Source organism: Onychostruthus taczanowskii, unplaced genomic scaffold (assembly GCF_017590055.1).
Source record: "Onychostruthus taczanowskii isolate IOZ18803 unplaced genomic scaffold, ASM1759005v1 scaffold84, whole genome shotgun sequence".
In the NCBI taxonomy this organism is placed as follows: domain Eukaryota; kingdom Metazoa; phylum Chordata; class Aves; order Passeriformes; family Passeridae; genus Onychostruthus; species Onychostruthus taczanowskii.
The window spans coordinates 1,242,288-1,262,422 of NW_024506332.1; the positions used below are offsets into that span (position 1 = coordinate 1,242,288).

At 57.5% G+C, this 20,135-nt stretch overlaps 2 protein-coding genes across 9 annotated transcripts in view; both read right to left on the minus strand.

Annotated features, from left to right (window-relative positions):
- Positions 1-7,064, minus strand: part of PPP3CC (protein phosphatase 3 catalytic subunit gamma) — a 38,516-nt gene extending 31,452 nt beyond the window's left edge. For all 6 annotated transcript variants that reach the window (XM_041424815.1, XM_041424813.1, XM_041424811.1 and 3 more), the window contains exon 1: positions 6,885-7,064. In XM_041424815.1, the coding sequence (XP_041280749.1) occupies positions 6,885-6,936 (52 nt within the window). In that variant the 5' untranslated portion in view covers positions 6,937-7,064. The remainder of the gene's footprint in view (positions 1-6,884) is intronic.
- A 1,488-nt stretch (positions 7,065-8,552) lies between these two features.
- On the minus strand, positions 8,553-19,504 carry SLC39A14 (solute carrier family 39 member 14). Of its 3 annotated transcripts, none has more exons than XM_041424889.1 (10): positions 19,466-19,504; positions 16,573-16,634; positions 16,093-16,362; positions 15,786-15,972; positions 13,663-13,832; positions 13,034-13,156; positions 12,734-12,919; positions 12,333-12,540; positions 11,426-11,610; positions 8,553-11,182 (listed from the first exon to the last, which is right to left on the minus strand). In XM_041424889.1, exons 3-10 carry the CDS (start codon positions 16,345-16,347, stop codon positions 11,036-11,038), a joined length of 1,461 nt encoding a protein of 486 aa, XP_041280823.1. In that variant the 5' UTR covers positions 16,348-16,362; positions 16,573-16,634; positions 19,466-19,504; the 3' UTR covers positions 8,553-11,035. The 3 variants fall into 3 exon arrangements, with proteins under 3 accessions (XP_041280823.1, XP_041280822.1, XP_041280824.1); XM_041424888.1 differs by lacking the exon at positions 19,466-19,504 and adding an exon at positions 18,342-19,009; XM_041424890.1 differs by lacking the exon at positions 19,466-19,504 and adding an exon at positions 17,468-17,850.
- Between the last annotated feature and the right edge of the window lie 631 nt (positions 19,505-20,135).

Genomic DNA, 20,135 nt, shown 5'->3' on the forward strand with positions numbered 1-20,135 from the left:
GATGAGAGGAGCCTCCAGCTACTGCTGAAGCAGCAATTCCAGCCTCTGTGCCCTGGTCACTCTTCCTCCAGGAAACCCTCGTGGTATTTTTCCAAGACATCACCTTTGGGATAATATTCTGTTTGAGAAGCCATTTTACCACATCTTGCTATGCTCAGCAGCTGATAAAAGGGAATATTTTGTGGAGCAATCTAGGTTGACACCGCTTCTTCCTGTTCTCCTGAAATTCACTCTGAACCACTCGGGAAATTTGTCCTGGGAAATCCTCTTTGGAGCAGGGCAAGTGCTTTAAACTCTTATTTTAGAGGCCCACCATGCTAAAAGGAACCCCCAGGTGGAAGACTGGTGGAGAATTTTGGACAAACAACCCCCCTGAGCTCATCAGGGAGATCCCAGTCAGATGAGATCCCAGAACCCCAGAAAGGTTTGGGTTGGAAAGGATTTAAAGCATCACCTCATCCCACCCCTGCCCTGATGCTCCCACCAGGCAGCAGTGAGGCTTTGTTTCAGAGGCTGGAAAATCAGGAGAACAGCCCGGAAGAAAGCCCAACATTCCTCCTCCTCCTTCTGCCAGGAAAATCCTCAAAATCTGCACCGAGATTTCCTTTTCTTTAGAGCATCCACCCTCCATCCTCCACCTCACTCTGCCCCAACCCATCACTCCCTCTGCCCCATGCTTGCTGTCCTGAGGGGCTTTCACAGGATATCTGCAGATTCCCCATCCCTGGAAGTGTCCAAGGCCAGGATGGATGGGGCTTAGAGCAACGTGGGACAGCGGAAGGTGGAATGAGACAATCTTTAAGATCCTTTTCCAACCCAAACCGTCCAGGATTCCACACCTGACCCACTGGAAATGTGCCCCTTTGGCAGGGCAATCCCGGCCTCCAGGAGCCCCTGGGAGCCAAGCCCTGCATGATGGGATAACTGTGATGCCTTGACGTGGCCTGTTCCCTCACTCCTGCTGCTTAATGATGTCGGATTCCATTAGGATCCGAGCCATCCCCTCCCGTAAACACGCCCGCCGGTCCCGCGCTGCCCCGGCGGGATCGGGCAGGGAACACCTGGAAAACCGGCCAAGCTGGGAAGGATCCCGGACAAATATAGATCCCCAAGGAGTATCTTTAGATTAGCAGGCAGCTCTGCCCCCACTGAGACCCCAGGATTTACCTAAATAGCTCCTTCAGCACAGCCCAGCTCTGAGCTATTTTAAGCCAGCACCCTGCCCTACTTCCTAAGGAACAGCCTTCCCTTCTCCTGCCTGTGCAGCCAGAGCAGCCCCAAACCCACTGCTCTCTCCACTCTGGCACCTTTCATTAAATAAAAAAACACCTTTCTGCCACGGTATCCAATTAATCTGGGTTCGTTTATTGCCACAAGGCCCTTCACAGCCTCGAGCAGGGCAAATGGGATTAACCTTTCCCAGGCTGATAGGCAGAAAAATAACATTAAACAGGGGAATCCTGAGGAGCACGAGGTTCCCCCTGCCCTGCCCACCTGCAGCACCCACCTGAAGCAGCTGGTATTCCCAGAGGGAAGGGATAAATCCCAGCCCAATCCATGTGCCCTGATGCTTTATCACTGTTCCCCAACGGTGTTTTGTGCCCGAGGCTGGGTTTGGGGTTTGCCACCAGCATTTCTGTTAATTAGCACATTCATTAGCATGTTCATTAGCCAGCAGAGCATTCCTGTATCCCAGCATCAGAGATCTGGCAGTTTGAGCCCAAAATGAGGCAGCTCTGGCTCTGTTTGGGGCATCCCAGGAACACTCTGGAGAGGAACAGCTTCTGTCATCCCAAGGTATTTGCCTCTGCACTTGTTTTTGGGATGAAATGCCATGAAATCCAGCAAAATCAGCCCAAACCAGCCCCTTTTCCCAGCACATCCCATTGATGGATAACACAGCATCTTTCCTGTTTGTATATAACAATAATAAGAATATTGGAATTACCTGGTCAAGTTTGGGTTTTTTTTTTCTGGAAACCCCCCCAAAATACCACATTCCCTAGTAATTCCATGGGATCCCACGGGGTTCCTGCTTGAAGGACTGCCTCACCCCACACCTCCTTGAGCTCTGTCCAGCCAAGTTGCTGTATTATGACACAACTTGCTTTTTAGGGATCCCCCTCCACGTCTTGACCCTGGTGGCATTCACACTTTTCCCTTGGCATCCCAAGGTCCGAGCACATGGACCTTGGCCTTTATTCCATTTTTAGCCATTTTCAGAGCTCCTTTTCCCCCTAGGTATCCTTTAATTCCTGCAAGACATCAACACTAAACAAGCCAAACCAACCAGTGAGTTTAAAACCCCATAATCTCCTTTAAATTTAAGATTTTCCTCAATTAAAAAGCAACTTTGACTTTCGTATCGGCGCCTGCTCCGTGATGAAAATTCCCAACACCTCCCAACCTGGAGAATATCCAACACTCGAGCTCCCAGAGTTGTAGATGATATTAAAAACAAGGTGGGAAGAAAGCTGCACATTTTTCATCCCCCAAAAGCATCTTCAGGCAGAGAGATGAACTGGAACAGCCTCTGAACTCTCTGAGGAGGCAGCGATGGAGCTGAGCCTGGGTCTGGGCTCCCCAGAGGCTGCAGAACAAATCCCGTGGGATTCTCTCCGTGCCTCCAGCAGCTCCAGAGGCACACGGCGAGGAGGGAGAGGCTCCTCGGGTGTCATCCCACCTGGGCTGAGGGTGGAGGTGCCACTGAGGCTATGGGATGTTCCCAAAAAACCTTGGCCGGGTGTGAAACAGGTCAGTGAGAGCACGGAATCGTGGATTACGGAATGGGGTGGGGGATAAGGGGCCTTGAAATCACCTCGTTCCACCCCCTACCCCACTATCATTCCACACCTCCCACTGTCCCAGGTTGCTCCAAGCTGGCCTTGGGCACTTCCAGGGATCCAGGGGCAGCCCCAGCTGCTCTGGGAATTCCATCCCAGCCCCTCCTCACCCTCCCAGCCAGGAATTCCTCCCCAGTATCCCATTTATCCCTACCCTCTGGCAGTGGGAAGCCATCCCTTGTCCCAAGTCCCTGTCCCTGCTGAAACACATCTGGGAGGTTCCCACACAAAGTGGACACTGAAATTTCAGGGGTTTAAAATTCCCACACACACTTTCAATGTCTTCCATTTGGGAAAAAAACAGACTGGACATGGAAAAAGGTGCCTGAAAGTCCTTAAGAAAGGACAGCAAAGCACAAATAGGGAAAACCCACCCCTTCCCTTTACAGCTTTGGCCACAGCACCAACCCCAGCTTTACACCACAATTCCTGGGATTCACCCTTCTCAGAAAAGCAGGAAACCACTTCAGGAATCCCAGCCAGGCACTCTGGGGCAGGGTGGGAATTAGGGATGTCTCTGACTTCCAACATCAGCTCCAAAAAGAGAGCACTGCATCCCAGCTGCTCCCGGCCCAGCAGCTTCCCAACATTTTGTCCATGATACACAAAATAATTACACACAGATAGAGAAAAATCCCAGTGGATTATTTGCTCTGGTGTCTAAATACCAATATCCCAGGTTTCTAAAGGATCTGTCATGGATGCAGCTGGACACAGCTCTGAGGATTTTACACCTTCTGGCAGGAAGAATGGAGAAGCACACAAAATTCAACCAAAAAACGAGCACAAAACTCAACCAAATACAACCAAAAAAGCTCTGCAGGTTTCTTTTAAACACCCTGAGCTCCAGGATCCATCCACTGCAGCAGCACCATTCCCGCCTGCCTGAACAATGTGGATTTTGTAGGATGTGGATCCATCAATCCCATGGATCCACCAGGTAATTCAAGCCCAATTTTGGGCTGATGCAGACAGCCAAACTCCCCAATTCCTCAGATTTCCAGCAGAACCTTCCCAAGTGCTCTTTGGAGACCAAAATTTGGACATTAACAGTCTCCATCACCACCAGTTTCCTGCAAAAGCTGCACTACAAAGAGCAATTCTTGCCTCAAAATTTGAGATATTAACAAAAAGGAAATCCTGACAAATCCCAAAATGGGAGATTTTTAAAAAAGCCATTCCTGACCTACCCCAAAAGCCAAGATTTCAGTTAAAAATTTTCCTGAAGCACCCAAAAATTGGAGATTTTCAAAAAAGCAATTCATGGCCTATTTACTAAATTTTAATAGGCCAATTCACGGCCTATTTATTAAAATTCAAGATTTTAATAAAAATCTATTCTTGACACACCCCAAAATTTGTGATTTTAATCAAGAAGCTCTCCCAGTACAAGTTTTAGCCCAAAACTGTATTTCCTCTGAATAACGTAATTACAGTTAAGGCGTTCTGCAGGGCCCAGGAGATGTAAATATATAGGTTAAACATAGTTAAAATTCCACATCCTACTTAATTGCAGGCATTTTCCACGGAATAAAATGAGCTTTTATCTTCACTTTTTAATTATTAATAACCACGAACGATGTCACCACCTTTAAACAATAACCCTGGCCTGAGAAGGAGATATTTCTCCCCAGATTTCCACAGGCACTGAGCGCACCTGGGGCAATAAGAAGCAATCTTTGGGAGGATTTTGGAGCGATTTTGGAGCAATTTTGGAGCGAGCAGGCCCTGAGCCTCCACCCCACCTGGACAGGGATTAACGACAGCAATTAGCAGGATTTTTGTGGGGTTGCCAAACCCCTGAGAGGGACCAGCAGGATCCCTGACAGGGATTCCCGGGATCTGGAAGCCCCAGGAGCAGGGAGAGAGCCTGGATCCGGCCGACTCAGCTGAATCATAATGGCTGCATTGCCATTACCTTTCCCGAACAAGGCCAACCTAAACACAGGCAGCTGCCTGGGATTTAGCAGGAGATTTACGGACAGCAGAGACCTACAAATCACCACGGCACACCACGGCACACCCCGGATCCCCCCCAAATCTGTGAGTGCTTTGGGATTATTCCCATTAAAAATAAAAAAAACCCTCCCAGCGTGGAGCTTCCCCGAGCCCGAGGGGCCTCCACGCTCCGGCTGCCACCCGGATCCCCTTTCCCTGGGTTTGAGGTTATTAACATCAAACATGTGATCGGCCACATGACAGGGCTAAAGGCTAAAAAGGAAAAAAAAAAATATATATATATAAATAAAGAAATAAATAAAGAAATCGCTTGGACGCGTTCAGAGAGGAAGGGAGAGATGGCAGCGTGGTGGGTACACCTCCATGGCCGTGGATTACAACCATTCCTGGGAAATCGCCGCTTTCCAGCGGCCCGGAATGATGGAAGCCATGGCGGGAGGAGCTTTAATAACGGGGTGATTGTGTAACTTGGAGCCTCCCGGCGAAAGTTGAGGCACCCAGTGGATGTTCCCGGTGCATGGGGACGAGGATGGCACCGGATCAATTAGGGCAGCGAAATGTGCATCCCCCCAAGCCTCCTCCTCCTCCTCCCGATCCAGGAGTTTCTCCGCTAACGTATTTCTCTCCTCATTAACTGCTTCGGTGTCTTCTGCTCTTTCCAAAATAGTACCTACTATAACGGGGCCGCAGAGGGGGCCAGCTGGCACCCGCCGCGGGGCATCCAGACACGGAGCAGGGATTTGGGGGAGGAAAGACGCGGGGGGCTGGCGGGATGAGGGCAGGGAGGGCTCTCATCCCCCCCCTTCCCCCAGATCCTCAGGGGAACTCCAGTTCCACCCAAAAGCAGGGGCTCAGCGCCCCACTCTAGGGGTGGGGATCCTGGGGGTGTGATGAGGCCCAGGCCGGGATGGGGATTCCCCTCCTCCCACCAAAAGGGATGTCCCCTGCTGTCACCCCTCCTCGTCACCCCCAGGCAGGCAGCACCGCTGTGCCCACGGCCCCCATCCCACAGAACGGAGGGAGGGGGCTGCATCCTCTTGGACCAGCGGGGGCTAAAAATGCCCCCCTCGCCCCTCAGCGCAGGCGCCCCCCGCCAACCAGAGATGCCCCCCAAGCCAAAGGCCCCTCAGCCCCTCTGCAGAGGTTTCTGACCGAACAGGGGGTGTCCCCCCAGCCCGACCCCCCCATCAGGGCTCTCCCTTATGGGGGCTGTCCCACTGGACCCCCCCTCCAGCTGCTCCAGGCCTCCCCCTCCCCTCTCTCTTGGGGATGACCCCCCCAAACCACACTCTCCCCCTGATTTTCCAGCCTCCCCCCAGCCTGGGGGTGCCCCCCAATCTCCCGCCACTCAGGGGATGACCTCCCCAAAACTAGAGTCATCCCTAACGGGGGGTCACCCACCAGAACACCCCCTCCTGAGCACTCCAGGGACCCCAGCCCCCAGGGCCCTCCTTTAACGGGGGTGCCCCGCCAGAACAGCCCCCCAAAACCACGCTGCCCCCGCCCTTTCTCGCTTCTCCCCCAACCTGGGGACCCCCCCTCAAACCAGGCTCCCCCTCCAGAACAGATTCCCCTCACCCAAACCAGGCATCCCCCTCCCTTTCTCCGGGTTTCCCCAGCCGGGGGGGCTCCGCTAAGCTGGGGACCCCCCCCAAACCAGGCATACCCCCATATTTCTCGGGAATATCCCCCTAAACCAGGCTCCCCCTCCTCCCATTCCACCCTCCCTCCCTCTCCGTTCTCCGGGCTCCTCCAACCTGGGGACCCCCCAAATGAGCCTCCCTCCCTTTCTTCGGGCTCCCCCACTGTGGAGACGCCCCCCTTTAACCACGCTCCCCCCTCTTTTCTGGGGGCTCCCCCAGCCTGGGATCCCCCCTAAAACCACGCTTCACCCCCCACCCCCTAGCACAGAAGGGTTTCCGCCCCCCCACAAACCAAGCATACTCCCCTCCCTTTTCTCGGGGCTCCCCCAGCTTGGGGACCCCCCCAAACCTCGCTCGCCCCTCATTTCTCGCGGCCCCCCTCCGCCGAGCCCCCCCGCGCCCCCCGCGCAGGCAGGGGGCGCCCTCGCCGCCCCCTCACCCTTGACGATGCGCTCGGTGGTCGGCAGCTTGTTGTGGCCGCGCCCGGACATGGTGGCGGCGGCGGCACCGCTCCCCGCCGTGCCCCGCTCCGCTCCCCTCACCCGGAGCGGGGGCCGCGCGGGTGCTCCCGGCGGACCCGCTGGGCTGCCCCGGCGGCGGCTCCGCGGCGCTGCGCTCCCCCCGTCCCGGCCATCTTGGAGGGGAAGGGGGCGTTGCTAAGCAACGGGGGGGCAACATGGCGGCGGCGCTGAGGGGGGAGCGCGGGGATGGCGCTGGGGCTGTTCGGGATCAGCCCTCGGGCACGGCGGGAGGACAGCGGTGGGACTCCACACTGCCGTGGGAGGGGCTGTAAGGATCAGCCAGTGCCACCCCTACCGTGCCCAGGGACACCTCCCACTGTCCCAGGTTGCTCCAAGCTGGCCTTGATGGAGAAAGGTGCCGGAAAGTCATTAAGAAAGGACTTTCCTTCCCGATATCCCATCTAACCCACCTCTGGCAGTGGGAGCCATTCCTGGGTCCTGTCCCTCCATCCGGTGTCCCCAGCCCCTCTCCAGCTCTCCTGGCTCCCTTCAGGCCCTGAAGAAACTCTGAGCTCTCCCTGGATCCTTCCCTTCCCCAGCTGAACACTCCCAGCCTGGCTCCAGAGCTGATACTCCTTAGACAGAAAATTTTTGATGGAAAGGAAGAACGGATGATGCTCTGCACCTACCGCTTGAGGACGGAGGAGGACAGGGCTGCTTGGGATACCGGGATGGAATTCCCGGCTGGGAGGGTGGGGACGGCTGGGATGGAATTCCCAGAGCATCTGGGGCTGCCCCTGGATCCCTGGAAGTGTCCAGGGCCAGGCTGGAGCAACTGTGGATAGTAAAAGGTGTCCCTGCCATGGGATGGCACTGGATGGGTTTTAACCAACCCAAACCATTGCAGGAATTCCATGACCCCATCCAGCAGCGTTTTCGGAGGTAACTCAGGTTCCAGGCATTCAGCAGAACACAAGGAGTTTGCAGCAGAAAAGAGCCCACCCAAAGCCCCCCTGGAAGTGCTGATGAGCAGCAGCAATGCTCACTGTGACCTTCCTTGCTTAATAAAACATTATTTTTTTTAAATAAAACACCTCAGAATATCAAGATTTGGTTTCTTTAGCTGCAACAGGGTATCTAAAAATTGAGTTTGCTGCTCAGAGCTGGCAGATGGGGGAGGAATGGTATAGAAAAAGGCAAAAAAGGGGAAGTAGAAAAGCAAAGTTGCTTTTTTTTTTTTTCCCCTAATGGAGGGTAGGAAAACAAGGACACAAACACTGCCAGGAGCCTGGCTAGTGTGAGCTGGGGACAAATCCAGCATCCCACACCTCCCAGCCAAACCAGGGCTTGGAAATACATTTCAGATAAATTAAAAAAAAAAATTAAAATATATATAAATAATTGAGGAAGGGTTTTTGGAGCCGCAAAGGCCGTGCCATGCGGGCAGGCTGGGGGTTCTCAGTGCCACCTTCCGTCAGCCGTGCCGCACTGCACAGCCAGGGAAATCCAGCTGGAAAAGCGGGATTGCATCACCCAGCCCGGCTCCAAGCCTTCCCCTTGGAAAAATCCTGAGCCAGCAGCGCTCCCACCCCTCCATCCCCCACCAGCCGGGAGATTTCACTGCGGAGCACGCCCGGGACCCTCCGTCATTACAGAATATATTTTATTTATGGAATTTTACAAATATCTGTACAATTCACGTGACATTTAAGTTAACGCTCTTTGTTTCTCTCCTACAACACCTGAGTTGTAATTGAAATACTGAGATGGAACTCGAGGGGAAGGAGACACGGATGAAAATCCACGAGGGGCTCGGTTTGGGTGGGTTCCCAGCCCTTTCCCACTGGCAGGTGCCAGCCTGCCCAGGGGGAACAGGAGCTCTCCTTGGTGGCAGGGCAGCCTCGATTCTCACCCCCCCAATCCCAAATCTCCGGGTTGCAGATTTCTCAGGAAACAGGGATAAACTGGAAACGAGAGGTTGTGATGCCCACAGTGAATCCTGCCGGCTCTGAGGACGCCAAGCCCTGCTCTCTGCCACTTCCCAGCTCCCGGGGACCTCCCAGGCACAGTCCAAAGGGGACAAACGCCCCATTTCCCCCTGTCCTCCCCCACAGAGGCTTTTCCAGCCAGGATGCAGCTCCTGTGCCCTGCCAGCCACACAGCGTTTTCCAAGTGGTTCCTTGAGAGGGGGGAGAGGGCACCTGTGCCAGTGAAAGGAGTCAGATTTTCCACATCAAGGCAGTCAGCTGGAGCTGACTCTCTCAAGCAAGGAAAAAGTGTTTCCAATGCCCCTTCGGCCCTGGAACCTGCAGCACAGGGAATGCCTGCCAGGTGATGAATTTCATGACTGCCCCAGCCAGCACAGGCCACGCTGCTCTGCTCCAGTGGCAAAAGTGACTTGTGGTGGCAATTCACAAGGGACAGCAGACAGGACAAAGCAGAGCCCGTCTCTCCTTGAGGGAATCAAACGAGGACCGTGTGGCACCTTCAGGTCACCCCAAAAAGGCTCCTCCAGAATTGATATTTAGGTTTTGGGGTGCAGGACAGAGCCAAGAGCTGGAGGGTGCTGAGGGGACAAATACCCAGACTAGAAAAGCCACTGAGAGTGCAGGTGATGATCCATGAGGATCCTGGCAGTGCCAGAGGGCACGGGCTCAGTGACAGCTGTTGGGAGCTTAGGAAGAACATCACCCAGCTGGGAACTACAGGAATTCAGGGATTACAGAGATCCAGCCAGGGTAAAACGCTGCCAGGGGTGCTGAGCCTGTGCCAGGGCCCTCTGTCCTGAGATGGGCAGGAATAATACCTGGCACAGCCTCAGGTTTGCCGTCCTCAGAGGGTGAAGGGAAGGTGTGGGAGCCTCTGCTCCAGCACAGTGCCACCACCCTGTCACACCCCACACACCTGCACAGGTGGGCAGTGAAGGAAGACACCTCACAAACACTTGCAGAGCACCTGCACCTCTCCATCCCAATCCAGCACCAAACCACGAGGGATTCCCCTGAATCCACACGGCCACAAGCTCACACCAGGTACAGGACGAGGGGTCTGGGGGCCAAAGGTGTGTGAGGGAACCTCAAGCAACACAGGTGGGGTGGGCAACCTTATCAATATGATAATAAGTAATTCACTTAGTGAATCTGGGGAACGCCAGCCCGGAGGCAGAGCTGGGAAGTGCCTGGAACACCCTTCTCTGGCTACTCCCTAAGGCTGGGAACACGCAACCTAAAGAGGTTCACAGTCTGAGTTTTGCTTTTAAAAACACCCCCCACCCCACCCTGAACCTTAGCACTGTTTAAAAACTGGTGGCTGTTCCTGGGTGTCACCGTGAGCTTGGACACAGCCTGAGGAGAAATCCCTGGGCTGGAGCCTGCGGCCGGGCAGGGCTCTGCTCTCATCCCCTTCTGAGCAGCCCTCACGGAGGAGGAGCTGGGGTTTGCCCCTCATTCCAGCAGCATGGACTGAAGGGAGGGTCAGGGCATCCTGGCAGGCTTCTCCCAGCAGCCCAAGTGTCACTCCAACCCAGTTTGGTGTGCTCTGCTCTAAGCACTGACACCCAAAATGTGCTTTAAAACCCCTGCCCTCTTCACCCTGCTCTTGCCAGGGCCTTGTCCGGGCTGAAACAGAGCAAAAGCAGTCAGATGATGGTGACATCATGAACCTCCTCATCCTCGGAGAGCACAGCTCTGAGGGCTGGCTGTGGGGAACACTCTGAGAAGGGTCTGTCCCTGTCTGTCCCCAGCACACCCCGCAGAGGGGTCAGGACAGCCTCGTGTGCCATGGGAACGCTCCAAGCACAGCGAGAGGAGCAGCACGGCTGGAGCAGCTCCCGTCTCCCCATTGCATCCTTCCTGGGAGAGGCGAGGAGAGAAGGGATATGACACTGGACAAAGTCAGGTCAGTCCTATGGAAAGGGGGAATTCCACTCCCCTCGGCCTTAAACCAGAAAAAAAAATCCATGGAATAGCTTTCAAAGCAATGTCTCTCCTGTAGTGTGACGTCAGTGCCCGCACAGGTACCGTCGTATGTTTGCAGCAGGAAAAGGAAAGAAAAAAAAAAAGAAAACCCTTCCCCCCCCCCAAAAAAAAAACATGGAAAAATTGGATCAGGGCTGCAGCTCGGGCTGCTCCTACCCTATCTGGATCTGCCCTGAGTACATGGTGAGCAGCACCATGATGGTGAAGCCCGTGAGCAGCCCCGCGTTCTGGATGGCGAAGGTGATCAGGGCGCTGCCGTTCTGCTCATCCTCCCGGCTCACCTCGTTCATCTCAGGGAACTGCAGGGGGAAACATTGGGATGGCAGGGCTCAGTGACAGCCCCATCCTTCCTCAGCAAACATCCACCAGCCTCCCATCCTGAGGGTTTCAGCCAGGCAAAGCAAAGCAGAGATATCTGCATGTGCCAAGGGGACAGAGCAAACCCTGCCGTGCCTGCAGGCTGAGGGAAAGCAGAGCTTTTCCTAGGAAAAAAATCCCAGGGCTCAGGGTTCCAGGCTCAGGATTTGGGGCTCAGGATTTACCATGTCAGCCAGTGCTATGTACAGGAACATCCCTCCAGCCAGAGCAAAGATCCAGTTGGCAGAGAAGTGGCTGCCAGCCACGATGCCGAAGGCCAGGCCCACGTAGCAGCAGCAGGCAGAGATGAAGTTGAAGAAGAGCGCCTGGCGAATGGTCATCCCAGCATTGAGCAGGATCACAAAGTCCCCTGAGGGAGAAGAAAGTGGGAGGATGAGGAGGGAAGGGCTGACAGCAGCACTGGGACAGCACCGGCTTGAACTCAGAAACCCGGAATATCCCAAGTTGGAATGGACACAAAGGATCAGAGTCCAAGCCCTGGAGTGCACAGAACACCCCAAACATCACAGCATGTGCCAGCTCAAGTGTGGGCTCCCTGTGGCTGCTGGCACTGGGCACTGACCATCACACTGCCCCTAAATTCAGACATTCACACCCAAACCTGCCTCTCCTGCACTGATCTCTCCACTACTCCTAAATTCAGACATTCATACCCAAACCCACCTCTCTCCTCAACTGCCCCTAAATTTGGACATTCACACCCAAACTTGCCTCCCACTCACTGACCACAGCACTGTCCCTAAACCCACAGACTCACACCCAAACCCACCTCCCCTCCAGTGACCACTCCAAATTCAGACATTCCCACCCAAACCCGCCTCTCCCCTCCCAAACCAAGGAGGTGTTGAGGGTTTTTTTTGTCTTCAGATGCCTCCATCTAAATTTAAATCTCAGACATCATATTACCTCGTTATTTTTAGAGCGGCGATTACTCAGAGCAGTTTACAGCCCTCCCTCTCCCCCCTCTCAGCAGCATCACTCTTTATTCCACCCCAAATCTGCCTTTCTGGATGGACAAAGGACAGACTCCACAGCGAGCAGGAGCAGGGGCAGCCCCAAGGAGTCACCTACCCAGCTCGTGTGGGAACTCCTCACAGAGGATGGCCACGGAGGTGCTGATCCCTTGGAAAACAGACACAGTGAAGGAGGCGCCGATGGCCAGGCCGTCGATGAAGTTGTGGAGGCCGTCGCTGAGCGTGATCATCCAGGCCAGTGTCCCAATGTCCGAGTACCTCACCTCCTTCAGCCAGTAGCACGCGCTCTGGGAGGCCTGCAGGTCCTGCCACAGCACCCCAAAATGGGGATCAGCACCCAAATGGGGTCACTGATCCCTCCTCCAGATGGGAAAACCACCCCACTAATCATTAAACCTGCCCTGTTTGGTCCCACCACACACAGAGAATTTGGGCTGCAGAACTGGTTTTAACTGACAGGTGGGATTTTGCCACAATGCCACGGGATGAGGTGCTCACCTGGACAGAGAGGGAGCCCACCACGGCCTTCTCATCCCCCGAGGGGGGCTTGCACTCCAGGTCGCTGGTGATGTGTGGGATCATGTGGTCCAGGTCCCCGTTCTGCAGCTTCTCCGTGACCCCCTCCTCCCGGTCCTTCTTGGAGGGTAGAGCCTCGGGGCCGTAGTGGCTGTGCCCGTGGTGGTGCTGCAGGATCAGGGATTCAGGGCTGTCAGCCATCCCAATATTCCTGCTCTTTCCTGCCCCACTACCCTGAAATTCCTGCTCTTTCCCACCCCACCATCCCCTGCTCCACCTCACCTGGTCCTTCTGCTTCAGGAGCATCTTCAGGATCTTCTCCGTGAAGAAGAAGAGGTAGAAGCCCCCGAACACCACAGCGGATTTGGAAACGTAATAATCTTCCTGAGGGTTGAATCCAAATGCCTGCAGGCAGGAGGGGACCCGGGAGAGGATGAGGAGCAGGCCCTGGCAGTGTCCTTCATCTGCCTTTGCCCCTGGGGTGACACTGGAGGGGTGACACAGCTCTGAGCTCTCTCTGAGGAGCAGCTGCTTTGGGGACAAGCCCAGGAAACACCTTTGTGCACCTTTCATCTCCCTCACTCCCTCCTCCAGGCCGGCTGTGCCCTGAGCCATTGGATCCAGCACCTGCCCTGGGGCAGGGATACCAAACCCCCTGGGGAACCTACCTCCAGGGCTAGAAAAAGCCAGAAAAGACAATAAAACAACGATTCTCTGCTTGAAGCAGACCGGGGATCTCCCTGGAGCCACTCCCTTCCAAACTCCAGCTCCGAGGTGCTTCCAGCCCTCCATACCTCGCTCTGGGCTCCCCTCCGATGCCGCCTTCCCCTTGTCCAGCCAGCGAGCGCCCAGAGACAGAAACAGCCCCAGAGAGAGAGAGAAAAGCACAGACCCGCCAGTCCTCTCCCTACCTCGGGAATGAGCTGGAAGAGGGCGTTGGAGTAGAGAGTTCCAATCGCCAGAGCTATGAAGTAGAGGAGCAGCCGCTTGTAAAAGGTCTTCTTCATGAAGGGCACCACGCTGGCTCCCACCAGCGAGCACAGGGAGATGACGGAGACGCAGAGGAAACCGTAACCCCAGACTGGCAGAGCCAAACCCACCCCGGGAGACGGGAGACGGGAAGGGACGAGATCAACGTGGGGATGGGCAGGGGAGGAATCCACACCGACAGGACAGAGAGAGGAGGGAGGGAGAGAAGAGGACATTCATTAGTGATTGTTGTTCATCTGGCGCCACCTCCAAAGGGCGAACCCGGCGCTCGGCGGCTTTGGGAATCTCAGCTGAGTTTTGGCAGCCAGGCCATGTCCCAGCCAGCGCCCAGCTCTGCTCCCTGGGTCATTCCCAAGCCACAGAGCATCCGGGTCCCCCGAGCACCTCGTACGCTCCAGCCCTGTCCTGCAGCCGGTCCCTGCCGGGGCGCTCCGGGTGCTGGGGGGGCTGGAGCGTACCTCTGGCATTTCAATTCCTGGCAGATCAGGAATGAGAGGTGCTTGGTTTCTATGTCCAGCAAATAAAAGTTGCAGTTCTGGAGCTGAAAAGCTTGGAAAAACATCCCACTGCCAGCACGGATGAGGCGTTCGCTGCCCGGCAGCAAACAGGCAACGCCAGGGGGAAAAACCCGCTGGAATTTTAAGGTTGGATGTGCCAAATCCACCTCATCCTCTGAAGAGGCACCTGGACAACATTCCAAAGGTTTCCAATTCGGGTGGATTTATTCAGCTCCAGAACTGCGCAATTACAACACAATTAATTTGCAGTATTTCTGTCGGTCCCATCAGAGCATCAGGAAACCTCATGGAAGCCAGAACCCTTGTGGGAACATCAGGCTGGGAAATCAGGTAAGGGGGAAAAAAAGGGAATTAAAGGATTTGTAAAAGTTGGCTGATTCCAGAGGAAGCCAGTGCTTCTCTAGGCTGTTCTCCATGCTTTTATATGGATATCTGATGATATTTACATGGATATTTCACATTTTTTCCCTCTGGCTCATGCCAGTACTGCTGCCACAAGTGTGGCTGAGCGCATCCCTCCAAGGGATAAACTCCTGGACACCCAGAGCAGGAGCAAACAGCTTCTCCCAGCACATTCCCATTCCCCAGACGTGGCAGGGACGGAGGACACTGAGGGTTTCCTGGTGCTCAGAGGGGTGAGAAAAGCCCTGCACAGCCCCTTGAGCCAAGCCCTGAGCCTCGGGTGACGAGGGGTCGGATCGATTCGGCGGGGTGGAGGCAGAGAGGGCACCCACGGAGCTGCCCTGGAGACGGGAGAGAGGCAGGGACGTTCTACCGCACCTCTGGGATGAGCTGGAAGAGCGCGTTAGAGAGCAGCGTGCCGATGGAGAGCGCGATGAAAAACAGCAGCACCCGGCTGAAAAAGGCCTTCTGGGAGCACGGGACGATGAGGACTCCGAGCAGGGAGGCCACGTTAATCATGGACACACTGAGAAAACCAAAGCCCCACACTGCGGAACGAGAAGAAACGAGGGCCAGACATTACCGAGGCTCTCGGAGAGCCCGGACCCGGGCGGGTGGGAAAGGCTCCGGGGCTGCTCCCTGTGCTCCAGATGCTCCAGCTGCGACAAAACCGTCGTGTTTGGTGCAGGGAAGGTGGGAATGAAGTCACAGGGTTCCTTGGAAAAGGTTTTCCCGAGCCAGCCGCAGCGTGGGAGAGGCCAAGCTGTGCTCAGGGCAGCTGATCCAAGACCTTGGGCATCGTCAGGACCAGGATGGGCGGGAGCTGGTTGAGCATCTGCTGGTGGCTGGAGGCCAGCAGGTCCCTCCAGGTCACCCCTTCCCACCCAGGGGAACCCTCAGCAGAGTCCCCTCCTCATCCAGCTATCCTGGAGGCACAGAGGTTATCCCAGCAAAACCAAACCATGGCACCATCCACAGATCCACAGAGAGGAAAACTCGGTCAGGATTGCCAGCTGCTGGAGGCAGGAAACTCCCAGGAGTGGGAACTGGCTGTTCCTCATGTCCCCAGTCTCCGTGCCCAGAACCAGGCAGTGCCTGTAGCACCCCCCCAGCACCCCAATTACCTTCAGCTGAGCTGGGCCTGCTCTCCTCTGTCTGCTCATTCTCCTCATTTTCCAGGTTTTCGGAGGCGCACGCCCCCGACTCCAGCTGCTGCAGGATGGTGGGGCAGAACTCCTTGAACTCGCTGTGCCCCACAGCGGAGCCCTCGCTCAGGTTGTGGATGGCAAAAAGCTCCACGGAGCTGAAGCACTGGGGGAGGGAAGGGACAGAAACGTGCCTTGAGACCCCCACAGCTCCGCAGGGAGATCTCAGGACTCTGCAGGGAAGTTTTGGGGGCCCACAGGGAGGTTTTGGGGGTCCCCTCCTTACACGGGAGAGGTTCAGGCGCTGCTGAGGTGTTCGGGAGACATTGGCGTGTCCCACTCCCACATCCAGGCGGTTCAGCAGGGCCTTGAGCTGCTTCAGGCTCAAGGTCTGGCTCTCCCCGTAGCGCTGGAGCAGATCCTGCAGGAAGGAGGCTGCGGAGACGCCGGGGCTGTCCCTGCCCGCCCGGACCTGCGGGCAGGGGAGGAGGCAGAGCAGCAGGAGCAGGCAGCAGCTCCGGGGGCCCACGCTGGGGATCATGGTGCCTCTGGGATGCTGGGAGAAAAACCACACTGCTGTTGGCTTTGGCATTCCCAGCGCTCCAACCACGGCTCCTCCACCCCAGCGATGGATTTATCCTCAGGGAAAGCGGGAACAGCGCTGCGAGCACCCGGATCCTGAGGAGAACTCAGCTTTTTTCCGCAATCTTTCCATGCAATGCCCTCCTCCTCCTCCCCCCTGAGCCACCCCAAGCCCCTCACTCACCGTGGGGGGCTGCCAGGACACGGCTCCTGGGGGCTCTCCAGCTCCGCAGCACCTCGGGGACCCTGGGAAGAGCAGGATGGTCGGGAAGCAGGCAGGGCTGCACCAAAACCCAGCTGTGCCAGCCCCAAATCAGCTCTGCAGGAGTCACGCTCCAGCCGCGGCCACGCGTGGGTCCCCTCGGTGTCACCGGGGCTGGGACACACACACGGCAATGCCAGCGCTCGGAGGAACACGGCAGCCCCGGGGACAGAGGTGGCCTGTTCATTAGGTTATAATTTAACCAGGATAATTACCATGAACCGACTGCTTCCCCGCTCTAACTGTAGGTGCCTTTATAGTGTTTGCCCAGAATCAATCCTTGCCCTCTCTGTCCCTTTCATATGGGCCGGCAATTGATAAAAGAGGGGTGGCACAGCCCAGGCTGCAAAGGAGGGGGCTCTGGGAGAGGAGGGGACGCCAGGCACGACCTGCACGTCCACCTTGGGAGGCACCCAAGAGCCTGGAGCTCAGGCTGCCTTCCTGGGAAAGCTTCCCTGCAAGGTGGATGGCAAATTTGGGATTGGCAAGGAGAAAATACCTCCATCAATGTAGCAGCCACCCCAGTCCCAGTGTGGGGCTCCAGGTGCACCTCCTGATCCCCCTGGAGGGGCTCCTGGTGCTCCCGACCCAGCCCTGGACACCCTGCAGAGCCTGGCCTGTGCTGGCGGCTCACAGGCTCCAGTCTCTTCCAAAATCCAGGACATTTTTGTAGTCTGGCCAAGCAATTGTTCCAAAAATAACCTGAGGCCAGGATTTCCACACCGAAGGGCTCTGGGGTCCTGCAGGACCCCGCTCCCCATGCAGGACCCCACTGCCCCTGAAGGCTCCCACATTCCCACAGGTTTTACCAGCTTACCACCACTTTGTGAGCTTTGTTCTCCGGGAGCTTTCAGCCTTCTCCTGCTAGGGCTTAGCTCGGATGCTTTGACTTAACCCCTCTCCTCCCAAAACGAGGGAGGGAGCCCATCCAGAGCGGTGCTGCTGCTGGGAACACCCCGCTGGGTGGGGGGACCCGAGGGACCTCTTCAGCATCCCCCAGCGAGCCCAACCCCTTCCCCTGCCTCTCTATCCCAATCCACCCTTCCAGGTGGGTCCTCCTGGGCTCCGTGGGACATCCAGGCTGCCGGTGACTCCCACAGGTGCTGGCACACAGCCCAACGTGCCAAAGGTTTGTCCCGGCTGGCCGCACGTCCCGCTGGCTGCCCTTTCCATCCGAGCGCCGCCCAAATCCCCGGTGCCACCGGGAGCCCTCCCGCTCCCTGCACACCGACGGCCCGGCCCGTGCCAAGGCACGCAGCTCTCTCCGCTGCCAAAACCCCTCCCGGGGGTTTCTCCCAAAGCCGGGCTGAGCCGGATACACCCAGGCTGGAAAACCGGACCTCAACTTTCCCCCGCTGCCAAAGGAAAGGCAGGAAGGGCAGAGCCGGGCAGCGCTGCACGGGCTCGCTCCGTTTTAGGGCAAAACGAGGTGGAGGAGCCGCCCCTGCGGGAGAGAAGGGCCCGAAGAGGAACATCCCGGGGGGCTCCGAGCTGCAGGAACCCCGGGGGGCTCCGAGCTGCTGGAACCCCGGGGGGCTCCGAGCTGCTGGAACCCCGGGGCACGGCAGGGCAGGAGCGTGCCGAGCACACCCAGCCCAGCATCCCGGGACAAACACCAAAGAACAGCGAGCCTCGCCATCCCCACCGCCAGCTGCGACCCCCCCGGAGCCCCCCGGCCTCCTGGCCGCTACCTTCAAGGGCGTCCTTCCACCGGGATGCGCTCCGGGAGCCCGGAGCCAGCGCCTGACCTACTTTATCGGGCCGGGGCACGGGGACAAACCGCTGCCACGCGGAGGGACGGCTGCCCGGGAGGGATGTGCCCGGGAGCGATGCCACGACAGCAGCACGCAGCTCCCGAGGCCGGGCAAAGCCTTCCCGTCTGCCTGGGCTCCGCTTCCCGGAGATCACCGGTCCCGGCCGCAATCCGCACATCCCCCCCGCCGCTCGGCGCCGGGAATAAAACCGCTGGCACAGCCGAGCGTGACCCCGGCGACGTCAGCTTCCCGAAATCCCGCGCAGGGGTTGCCGCAAAGCGGGGGGCACAGGGCCAGCGGGACCCCAAATTCCACGCCCCGGGCCCATCCCGGTGCTGTGGGAGCCAGCGGGGCCTGCGGAGCAAGCGGCGCCCCACGAGTCCTGCGGCAAGGAGCGCTGCCCGGAGCCCTGCGGCTGTCCCGGGGCTGGCAGCGGAGCCGCTCCTGGCTCACCGACGCCCTGGCTGTCCCCGAGCCTCCGGACAGAGTCCTGTCCCTTCCTTCCCCGTGATCGCAGCCCGGGCCGGGCAGACGGGCAGCGGAACCGGGAGATCCCCCGGGCATCGCACCCCACAGGGACCCCCATTCCTGCCAGTGCCCCCCGGGCCGGAGCTGCTGCTGCCGCCCGGTCCCTGCCCCATCCCACCCCTCTCCCCATCCCACCGCCGCTGCCTGGTCCCAGAGCTTCCACTGGTGGTGCCAGACCCCATAACTGGGCCCTGCACCCCAAAACTGAGTCCTGCACCCCCTAACAGGGTCCTGCACCCTCCCCTGCCCCAGACCCCACGGGCTGCCCCAAAACGAGCTCCCAGGGCTGCCCCAGGGCTCTAGGACCGGTCCCAAACCCCAAACAGCCGCTCCCTGCATCCTTCATCCCTCCCTGCATCCCCCATCCCCATCCGGGGCTCGGGGCCGGCCCCAGCCCGCTCCCCCCGCTCCGCTGCCTCCGTCCCCGCGGGGCCCGTCCCCGCAGCCGGCTCCCCGTCGCACGGCAGGACTGCCGTGCCTATCCCGGTCCATCCCGGCCCGTCCGGGTCTATCCCGGTCCATCCCTGTCCTACCTCCGCTCCCGCTCCCGCCGCCGCCGCTCGGGGCCGCGCAGGGCGCACGCGCGGCCACCGGCACGGGGAGCGCTCCCATTGGCTGCCGCTGCCCCGGCCACGCCCCCTCCGCCTCAAGGCACGCCCCCTCAGCGGTGCAGCGGCGCGAGCCCCCAAAAATACCACCCGGGACCCCCAAAGTCTCACCCAGGACCCCCCAAAAATCCCACCCGGGTCATTGCAGCAGCTCTTTTCCCTTAATGTGCCAAGAGAAGTCACCAAGAGAGATCATCTCCATGAAGTCTCCAGGGCCAGCTTAGGAGGGAGCACCACAGCCAAGGGACAAGCTCTGCCAACAGGAGAGGGCACACAGAGTCAGCTGGCTGATTTCAGAGCTGCTGCTGACAGCACCTATGATTTGTGTCGTTACAACAACATTTCTGAAGCCATCAGCTGGTAGCAGCTTACCAGCTATCAACAGCAGCAAGATGGAGAGCAAATTCAAGAACCCCCAAAAAATCTCCCCCAGGACCCCCAAAAATCCCATTCAAGAACCCCCAAAAATCTCACCCAGAACCCCTGAAAAATCCCACCCGGGAACCCCCAAAACCCTGTCCGGGACCCCCCAAAAACCCCATCCAGGAACCCCAAAAAACTCACCAGGGACCCCCTAAAAAATCCCACTCAGGAA